This window comes from Maylandia zebra, linkage group LG2 (genome assembly GCF_041146795.1).
Source record: "Maylandia zebra isolate NMK-2024a linkage group LG2, Mzebra_GT3a, whole genome shotgun sequence".
Classification (NCBI taxonomy): Eukaryota; Metazoa; Chordata; class Actinopteri; order Cichliformes; family Cichlidae; genus Maylandia; species Maylandia zebra.
The window spans coordinates 38,931,884-38,941,869 of record NC_135168.1 but is presented as its reverse complement, the minus strand read 5'-3'; the positions used below and the strand labels follow the sequence as shown (position 1 = coordinate 38,941,869).

The 9,986-nt window shown below is 42.8% G+C and overlaps 2 protein-coding genes across 3 annotated transcripts in view; one reads left to right on the top strand and one right to left on the bottom strand.

The window, feature by feature from the left end:
* The window catches only part of mapk9 (mitogen-activated protein kinase 9), a 22,313-nt gene extending 16,720 nt beyond the window's left edge, over positions 1-5,593 (top strand). For both annotated transcript variants that reach the window (XM_024804757.2, XM_024804756.2), the window contains exon 12: positions 2,952-5,593. In XM_024804757.2, coding sequence (XP_024660525.2) covers positions 2,952-3,088 — 137 coding nt within the window. In that variant the 3' untranslated portion in view covers positions 3,089-5,593. The remainder of the gene's footprint in view (positions 1-2,951) is intronic.
* Positions 5,477-9,487, bottom strand: LOC101477351 (uncharacterized). The gene is made up of 2 exons (XM_004571700.4): positions 8,324-9,487; positions 5,477-6,006 (listed from the first exon to the last, which is right to left on the bottom strand). Exons 1-2 carry the CDS (start codon positions 9,280-9,282, stop codon positions 5,769-5,771), a joined length of 1,197 nt encoding a protein of 398 aa, XP_004571757.3. The 5' UTR covers positions 9,283-9,487; the 3' UTR covers positions 5,477-5,768.
* Between the last annotated feature and the right edge of the window lie 499 nt (positions 9,488-9,986).

Sequence of the window (9,986 nt, the reverse complement as noted above, 5' to 3'; positions counted from 1 at the left end):
ATATATGCTCCAGACTATTACATCACCAGTAGTAGCCTGACCTGTTGATGCAAGGCAGGATGCTTTCATGTTGTCGACGACAAATTCTGACTCTACCATCTAATTGTCACATTTTTCAAACCTGTGGTAAGCCCATGTTAATTGTAGCCTCAGTTGCTGCTTGCTGGATATTTCCTATTTTTCAAACCATTCTCTGTAAACCTTGGAGATGGTTGTGTAGGTCAGTAGTTTCTGAAACACTCAGACTACTCTGGCACCAATGACAATGCCACATTCAAAGTTACTTACATCATTTTTCTTTCCCATTCTGATTCTCCGTTTGAACTTCAGCAGGTTGTCTTGAGCATGTCTGCATGCCTAAATGCACTGAGTTGCTGTCATGCGATTGGCTGATTGGGTATTTGCATTATCAGTTTAACAGGTACAGTGGGGCAAAAAAGTATTTAGTCAGCCACCGATTGTGCAAGTTCCCCCACTTAAAATGATGACAGAGGTCAGTAATTTTCACCAGAGGTACACTTCAACTGTGAGAGACAGAATGTGAAAAAAAAAATCCATGAATTCACATGGTAGGATTTGTAAAGAATTTATTCGTAAATCAGGGTGGAAAATAAGTATTTGGTCACCTCAAACAAGGAAAATCTCTGGCTCTCACAGACCTGTAACGTCTTCTGTAAGAAGCTTTTCTGTCCCCCAAATCTGTTTTCCAGACATGTCGTGCCTACTGAGTTCCCACAGATGAGTAGTTTTAAGGCTAAATGTTTTTGAGTTCAAAAGATTTCAAAAACATTAAAATCAGTTACTAGAATTAGGATGGGACTGCATTGTTGATAGATTTTGCATGTAGTCATGATTTCCTGTAGCTGTTCGCGTATTTGTTGACAGTAGTATTTTCTTCCTTTTTTCCTATCCAGTGATGGTATGATTTTCGTTGTGTTTTGCTGTTAGTGTGCCTTTGCTAGTGCTGTAGTCACACGATACAAGACAATGCTCTCCTCCTATCAAAGATCAGTTTTACCAGCCTCACATTGGCAGTTGTATTTATTTATTTTTGGGCAGTTAAAAAAACTGCTGAAACTGAAACATTAAAATCCCACAATGCTTCCTGGGTCCATCTTACATATGCTCAGATCGGCAGTACATTAACTTGTTTCCATGGTGACAGTTCATTGATCTGCCTGATTTCTAGTCATGGATGAACTGTTTTGGCTTCTTTACATACAGTGGGGCAAAAAAGTATTTAGTCAGCCACCGATTGTGCAAGTTCCCCCACTTAAAATGATGACAGAGGTCAGTAATTTGCACCAGAGGTACACTTCAACTGTGAGAGACAGAATGTGAAAAAAAAATCCATGAATCCACATGGTAGGATTTGTAAAGAATTTATTCGTAAATTAGGGTGGAAAATAAGTATTTGGTCACCTCAAACAAGGAAAATCTCTGGCTCTCACAGACCTGTAACGTCTTCTGTAAGAAGCTTTTCTGTCCCCCACTCGTTACCTGTATGAATGGCACCTGTTTGAACTCATCATCTGTATAAAAGACACCTGTCCACAGCCTCAAACAGTCAGACTCCAAACTCCGCCATGGCCAAGACCAAAGAGCTTTCGAAGGACACCAGGAAAAGTATTGTAGACCTGCACCAGACTGGGAAGAGTGAATCTACAATAGGCAAGCAGCTTGGTGTGAAAAAATCAACTGTGGGAGCAATCATCAGAAAATGGAAGACATACAAGACCACTGATAATCTCCCTCGATCTGGGGCTCCACGCAAGATCTCATCCCGTGGGGTCAAAATGATCATGAGAACGGTGAGCAAAGATCCCAGAACCACACGGGGGGACCTGGTGAATGACCTGCAGAGAGCTGGGACCAAAGTAACAAAGGTCACCATCAGTAACACACTACAACGGCAGGGAATCAAATCCCGCAGTGCCAGACGTGTTCCGCTGCTGAAGCCAGTGCATGTCCAGGCCCGTCTGAAGTTTGCCAGAGAGCACATGGATGATACAGCAGAGGATTGGGAGAATGTCATGTGGTCAGATGAAACCAAAGTAGAACTTTTTGGTATAAACTCAACTCGTCGTGTTTGGAGGAAGAAGAATACTGAGTTGCATCCCAAGAACACCATACCTACTGTGAAGCATGGGGGTGGAAACATCATGCTATGGGGCTGTTTTTCTGCCAAGGGGACAGGACGACTGATCCGTGTTAAGGACAGAATGAATGGGGCCATGTATCGTGAGATTTTGAGCCAAAACCTCCTTCCATCAGTGAGAACTTTGAAGATGAAACGAGGCTGGGTCTTCCAACATGACAATGATCCAAAACACACCGCCCGGGCAACAAAGGAGTGGCTCCGTAAGAAGCATTTGAAAGTCCTGGAGTGGCCTAGCCAGTCTCCAGACCTCAACCCCATAGAAAATCTGTGGCGGGAGTTGAAAGTCCGTGTTGCTCGGCGACAGCCCCAAAACATCACTGCTCTCGAGAAGATCTGCATGGAGGAATGGGCCAAAATACCAGCTACTGTGTGTGCAAACCTGGTAAAGACCTATAGTAAACGTTTGACCTCTGTTATTGCCAACAAAGGTTATGTTACAAAGTATTGAGTTGTATTTTTGTTATTGACCAAATGCTTATTTTCCACCCTGATTTACGAATAAATTCTTTACAAATCCTACCATGTAAATTCATGGATTTTTTTTTTTTCACATTCTGTCTCTCACAGTTGAAGTGTACCTCTGGTGCAAATTACTGACCTCTGTCATCATTTTAGGTGGGGGAACTTGCACAATCGGTGGCTGACTAAATACTTTTTTGCCCCACTGTATACCTAATAGAGCGGCTGTGAGTGGATGTTCCAGTAACAATGTACTAGGAAGTGTAAATGTTGTTGCCATATGCAGCTAAATTTCCTGTTCTGTCTGTTGTTTTTGTGTTTAATGTGTCAGATGTGGTGTCAGGTTCGGCCTCCCAGTCCTCTTCAGCCAACGATATCTCGTCCATGTCCACAGAGCAAACCCTGGCCTCAGACACAGACAGCAGCAGCATCGACACACTGACAGGACCTCTGGACGAGAATCACTGAACACAGACATTTTCCACACATCTCTCTCTGTCTGCCCGCCTGCCATCTCCAGTTTTCGCTCTCCAAACATCAGTAGCCCTTTTCAGACATGGAATATGTAACATTGGTGAAGTCAGCAATCTGTTAAAGTGACAGCACAATCTTTCAGACATCGGTCAGTTTTACATCGGTGTTTTCATGGATTCAAACCAACAAACATGACATGCCTGAATACTGTCAGCATTGCCTTTAGTTAAGCGGAAACACATTCTTGAGCGAGTTGTTCTCAAACAGGGGTACTCTGTGCGTGCGTGCGCTGCTGAGAAAAACCTTCCCACACAGGCCCCAAAACAAATCTCTTTCTTCATGAGTGGGAATAATGAAAATGAGGAATGTTTTAATCTTATTGCAAACCAAGTTTATGAGCTAAAATGTTAATATGCACATATTTTATTGTTTAGGGCGTTCTCTTGTGAGCTGAGCAACTCACAAAGACGCGTTCGCGGCACACCTTTTGGTGTTCGTTACCGTTAATGTCCTGCATGCTCTTAGTCTTGTGCCGTGCTGGAAGTGTTACGTAACTGTTACGAGGTCTGACCCAGGAGATTTGCCATCACAGGTTTGAATACATGAAGCAAACATGTTCAGACACCGTCAGGAGAGGGTACATGTCTGAAAGGGGCTTAACAGCCATCATCATCCTTTCTTTTCTTTGTTTTATAACTCCACATACACTTGTTCTGTCCCTTTATGTCTTTAGTTTTTCTCTTTAGTCTCAATGGACAGGTTTATTTTTCTAATTTGTTACCCGCTCTGTCGTTGGAACTGCTGCCTGCAGGTAAAAGATACCTGTGCTCTCTGTTTTCTCCATTGTTTTACTTGATCACCTGCCTATATGCGGTGTATGCATCCATATTGATTTGCCAGGGAGTCGTTTGTTTTTGTACGCCTGTATTTTAAAAGTTTTATTTTTTTAGCAATTCGAGACCAGAGGTCATCGTCATGAAATCGGGGCAGGCAAGCATCACACTGCGACCTGCTCTAGTGCATGTTACGCCACAAAGAACAAAAGCTTACCATAAACTGATGGCATCAATCATGATCAAACACTGATCAAAAGTTTCATCAAAAGTATTGCAGATCTCTACAGCGGTGCGTTCTGCACAGTGTTTTTGTTTTTAATTGAATAATTAATTGGCTTGAGTGATGTTGGTTTTAAGCTTTTCCCCATGACAGCGAGGGGAAGCTGTGATTGCAGTGTTACTGTTTATTTCCCGATACAATGTACTGTATGTAAAGATGTCACTCATAGTGGCTGTAGACCCTTTCATTACAAATAGATAGGATGTGCTTGTTTGGTTAAGAAATTCAACATGTCTGTGGAGCTACATATATCTATATCTATATATATATTGCAATCACCCTTATTTGACTTACGGTACTGACTATAAGTGTGTACATCAAAAAAAAAAAATCGTAATCCTGTACATCCGGAAGAGGCAAAACAAGATACTTGTATTTATTTTTGTGTGTTCTTGCAGAGTGTTGCACACAACCACAGTGACGCCCGTGGGAATTAAGCCTCTTGTCAAAACGTTTCATTGACAAACGTGTGGACTGCTCCCTTTTGTCTTTTTTTCTGTCTCTCTCTCTTTTGTTTAAACCATTCCATTAGTGCTGGAAAAGTTACACAATGAATCATGAAATCAGACGACACGTTTTAACCTGCATGAAGGCTTCACACCTGTAAGAAATTGTAGTTCTTGCTATACAAAGAAATGCATTCAAGAGCATTCTTTCACTCACAGTACGTTTCCGTTCTTAGTTCAGAAAGCTTTTAGAGTTAGGGAGCTGTTGTAGTTTTACGAGGGTTTGTTTTTTGTTGTTGTTGTTTTGGTTTTTTTGGCCTTAAATGTGTGTTGTATGTTTTACAAGAACATGCTGTGCAGCACTCGTCCTTTGAATAATCTGACCCAGCTGTCCAGGTTTTTTTAAAAGTTCCCAGAGAGAAAGCAGACATGCTGTGGTTTAAGCGTGGGTGAGACTGTGGAGTCCTGAGTTCAACTGAAGATTGAAAGTCAAAGATAAATGGACTGTGCAGATACTGCGCCCGCCCCCCCCCCCCCCCCCCCCCTTTGTTCTTCTTTTTTTAAACGTTTTTTTCATAACTGATTGCACATGTGATGGACATGCAGAAAGAAGACACTATGGAGTCACCGAGAACTTATGCACTATGTTGTACACAACCATGACCTTATTCTTTCAGTCATGCCTTAAATGACCTGAGGAGTGGCCATCCAACTCTCCAAATCTTAGCAGATAAGGACTGAGCATCACGTTGCTCAGGTTATCTCATGTGTTTACTATGTTTTTAAAAGAAAAGACTCCATTGTATACACTGTACATCTCGGTTTGTTCCTCCTTTTATTTCCAGAGATGTCCTCTGTGATTGCAATGACCACAATATGACCTTTTGGCCAACATCTTTTGCCCATACTCAGCTAATAAAGTGGACATCAGTGATTATTTTTCTTTCTTTGATGCTGTTTTGTGCAATTCTCAGATTCTTCATGAGGAAATGACTGTACATTGCTTTATTAGTGACATAGTGATAAAAGACCCTCGTTAGAGTGTAATGACCAGCTCATCTTGTGCATTTATTTCCTACTCTTTGCACTCACTGCTCGTATCATAAGCTTTCTCAAAAGCTCTGCACAATGTGTTCTGTTTTCTTTTCCTCGTTGTTGAGCTCTCCAAAGATGTCGAAAAACTGCTCCATCTCCCTCTGCATCGTGGTGTTGTGTGCTTCCGCGGCAGCCCGTGCCCGTTCAGATTCCACGATCTTCGCCTGCACAACCTGGTACCAGTGCCGCTGCTGTGCGAGGTTTGTTTTCAGACGAACTACCTCCATCTGTAGCTCTTCATTTCTCTGCTCCAGACTGATGACGTGAGGAGGAAAAGAGAAGCAATATTAAAGTTAAAAAGGATAAAAATAGGGTGAAGGATACAAATTTATTTTTAATTTATTTAAAAATGACAGGATGGATTACTGGATCGTTCCTTATATCAACAGCATCATTGCAGTCCTGTGTAAAAGTACACACATTTTAATATCCAAGGTAACCTGAGTGAAAATAAAAAAGTTTTTAAATGATTTCCTTTAAGGGGAAAAACACTATCCAAACCTACTTGACCTTGTATGAAAAAGTAACACTGCCAGCTTATTAAATCATGACTTAACTATGATTAACCACACTTTCTGGGAAGCCCAATTCAGTTTCACAGGGCACCTCCAGGCCTCATTGTTACCATATGTGTTAAACTAAGCAGTCACTTAAATAGAATCTGACAAACTGAAGTAGGCTAACTTGTTTCAAACAGTAACACATTTATTTAAAAAAAAAAAAAAAAAAAAAAGCCCAGCAAGAAAGAATTACAAAGCTGTTTTTGTGGCTTTGGGACTAGTGAACAACAGAGAGAGCCTTTATCCACAAATGGAGAAAACATGGAACAGTGATGGCTGACCTACCAAAGTTACTCCAAGAGTACCTCGGCGACATCTAAAGAACGGCAGGCATCACCTGCCTCCGTTAAAGTCAGAGTTCATGATTCAGCAATAAGAAAGAAACTGGGTAAAAATGGCCTCCATTGTAGAGTTCCAAGGAGAAACCCACTGCTGATCAGAAAGAAAAAGGCTTGTTTCACATTTGAAAAAACAGAACAAAAAACTTCTTGATGATTTGTGAAAATATTCTGTGGACTGATGAGGCAAAGTTAAACTTTCTGCAAGGTTTGCATCCTGTTACATCTGGCAAAAAAAACGACAGCATTTCATAAAAGGAACGTCATATCGACAGTCATACACGGTGGTGGTAGTGTCATGGTGTGGGGCTGTTTTGCTGCTTCAGCATCTGGATGACTTGCTGTAACTATTGAAAATCCGGAAGGAGAATGTCCGGCCATCCGTTCACACTTGGGTTATGCAGCATGATGATGAGCCAAAATGAATGAAGGTAGTGAAGTGGCCTAGTCAAAGTCCAGTTCTAAATCCAACTCGGATGCTTTGGCATGGCTTCAAACAGGCTGTCCATGCCTGAAAACCCTCCAGTGTGGCTGAATTAAAACAACTCTACAAAGAGGTGTGGATCAGAGTCCTCCACAGTGAAAGGCTCACTGCCAATTATTCCAAATGCTTAATTACAGTTCTTGCTCCAAAGGGTGGCACAACCAGTTATTAGGTTTAGGGAACAATTGATCTTTCTTTTTTCTTTTTACACAATTTTGGATAGCTTTTCCCCCCTTAATTAATAAAATGGTTATTTTAAAACTGCATTTTGTGTTTACCCTGGTTATTTTCATCTAATGTTAAAATTTGTATTGCGCTCTGAAACATGCAACTGTGACTAATATGTAAAAAACTAAGAAATCAAGAAGGGGGTAAATCACAGCACTGTCTCGTTGGAAAGTCTGAACGGATAGTTCAAAAGCTTCGTGTGCAGAGTTAAAGCTGTCTTTTGTGACTTTTCATACCATCCTTATTGAGCTAAAAGGATTGTCATCTCCACTACTACCAATGCATTACCTTACTCTGAGTGTTGGTCTATCTATATCAGTAATAAATGAGGTATGTGTTGTGTCTAGGTCAGCAGCATGGCCCCTTAAATTAGCTCTCTTTCCACTGTCATGAGCTGGTCTATATGTCATGCACACGGGCTGTGCTTCTTTTTTTTGCTGGCTAACTAGATGGCAACAAAAAAGCAGGTTTCTTCTTAATTTGCCAGTATTTTGCCACAAACATAGATGCACATCCATTTCCAGACTAAAAAACCCAAATCCCAACTTTGGTTATCCAAAATGCAGTTTCGTGTGTATACAAGCAGCATTTCCATCATAGCACATCATGAGGAGATCTGTGGGAAACTATGACAAAATTGAATTGGCTCTCGCTGATCTGTGAACCAAACAGGATGTAGGGTGAAGCTTGGAGTCAACTGATGGACCACACCAGCACAGCTGAGTGGACACATGTACACACTTTCTTTGCCTGGGAACAGTGTGTTACCCTTCATTGAAAATACACCACAGGCTGGAAAATTCTTAAAGTCATTGAGCTGTAAGTGTATGCTAATATTAAAGCCAAAAGCATCACCACGTTACATTTTAAGATACTTCATATTGTTTCACATGGCATAATTAATCTTTGTTGGGGATTTATAAATAGAAAATGTAGGACAAAGAAAAACAAGCTGACGTTACCTGATTATCCGTGCTTCATATTCCTCTCTCTGCTTCATTATCTGGTGCTGCAGGCTGGTGAGGAGGCTGCGTAAAGCACTGGCAGAGGGGTCTGCCAGGGGTAATGGAGGGGGCACTCTGGGAGACGATGTCTGTTTTGGCTGTTTGACATCAGCCGGAGGCCACAGCGGTGGGTCGTGAGACTTGGTTTGACGCATCTGAGCGGAATTTTGTGTAAGATGTTGAGGAAGCGACGTAGGGAGGTGGTGATGCTGCATCAGGTCCCCTTCTGTTAATCTACAGGATCCTGAGTCCAGCTGTAGCTCCGGTTCATGCTCCTCATCTTGGTCTGGTTTCTGGTCCTGGTTGCTAGAACATCTTTTACTGAGCATCTTTTCAGTCGCACAGTCATCCTCCATCAATCCCTGGATTTGTTTGGATGCTACAGCTTTGTGCATCTGCTCCTGCAAGTGTTCCTGGAGGCTTGTTTCTGTGTCAAAGTCCTGGAGGCTGTTTGATGTTTCAGCATCAGGGAGATTATCATACAGAGACAGAGCGCTCCGGTGCTCCTCACTCTGTGATGGGCTTGGGCTTTGGTTCACATGAACTCCCCAGCTACACCCCTGTTCTCCTCCTCTGTCTCCTCCTCTTGCTGTGTTTATGCCTCTGCTTAGCTCTGCTTCCCAGGCCTGTCTTCCCAGGCCTTCTTTACAGTTGCAGTAGCTGTGAGCTGGCCAAATGCCAAGCCCTCTTCCCCCACCGACCACTGTCTGAACCTCAGCCACAGCTGGGGCCAGACCAGGCAGTGGGCTCTGGGGGCCTGGGAGTCTGGTTACAGCAGGGCACACAACTCCACTCTCCATTTCCTTCTCCCTGGCTCTCTCTCGCTGGCCAAAAGGTGGGCAGTTGTCGTACGGGGGATCCGTGGAGCAGGAGCTGGCTGTGGTGGGGGTATCAGTAGGAAGGCAGTGCAGCTCCATGATCCAAGCAGGCACATGGGGGTGCTGAGAGAGTTAGATAACTGCCCTCCCCTTTTAAGTCTGCTGTAACTTGGGATTAAAGGCTTGGATTGTGGATTTGTGAAGCGTGGTATGGCGCCTCCTCTGTGCCAAGTGCTGATGTGTCGCAGGGAGAGGAAGGTGCAGGAGCCCTACTCCCCTTTGGCTGGCTCTCTTTGACCGAGTAGCCAGTGTGGTCTGTGTGCATGTGTGTTCATATGTGTGTGTGTCTTTAAGCAGGACTGACATCAGCTGTTACTTTAGCACAGCTTCTGGGGGAGGGAAGAGGGTGTAATATAGTCCGGACCATTCCTGAAGACTGTCACAGATAACTGGGACCACAGAAATAGATGATGGCCATGGGCACAAAGTGTGAAACACTCTATGAAAGCTGTAATTGCTACACAATGTTTGTGCATTTAAAAAATATATAAACCACGAGGCTGAAATTTACTGGAATTACTTTGAATGCACTCATTCTGCATCACTACAAGTCGTAACCAGCCGCTTGTACTGCAAGCAAAAGCTCACAGCATGAACTCCTGAGGAGTTCATTAGTGAATAAAAAACCACATGGTGGCGCTACAGACAAGCTTTTTAACAGAGTGTTTTTCTGTCAGTGGGTGGCGTACCCTTGAGATCACTCAGGATATTATTTAGTAAGCTCTTAGATGCATGTGATTTAA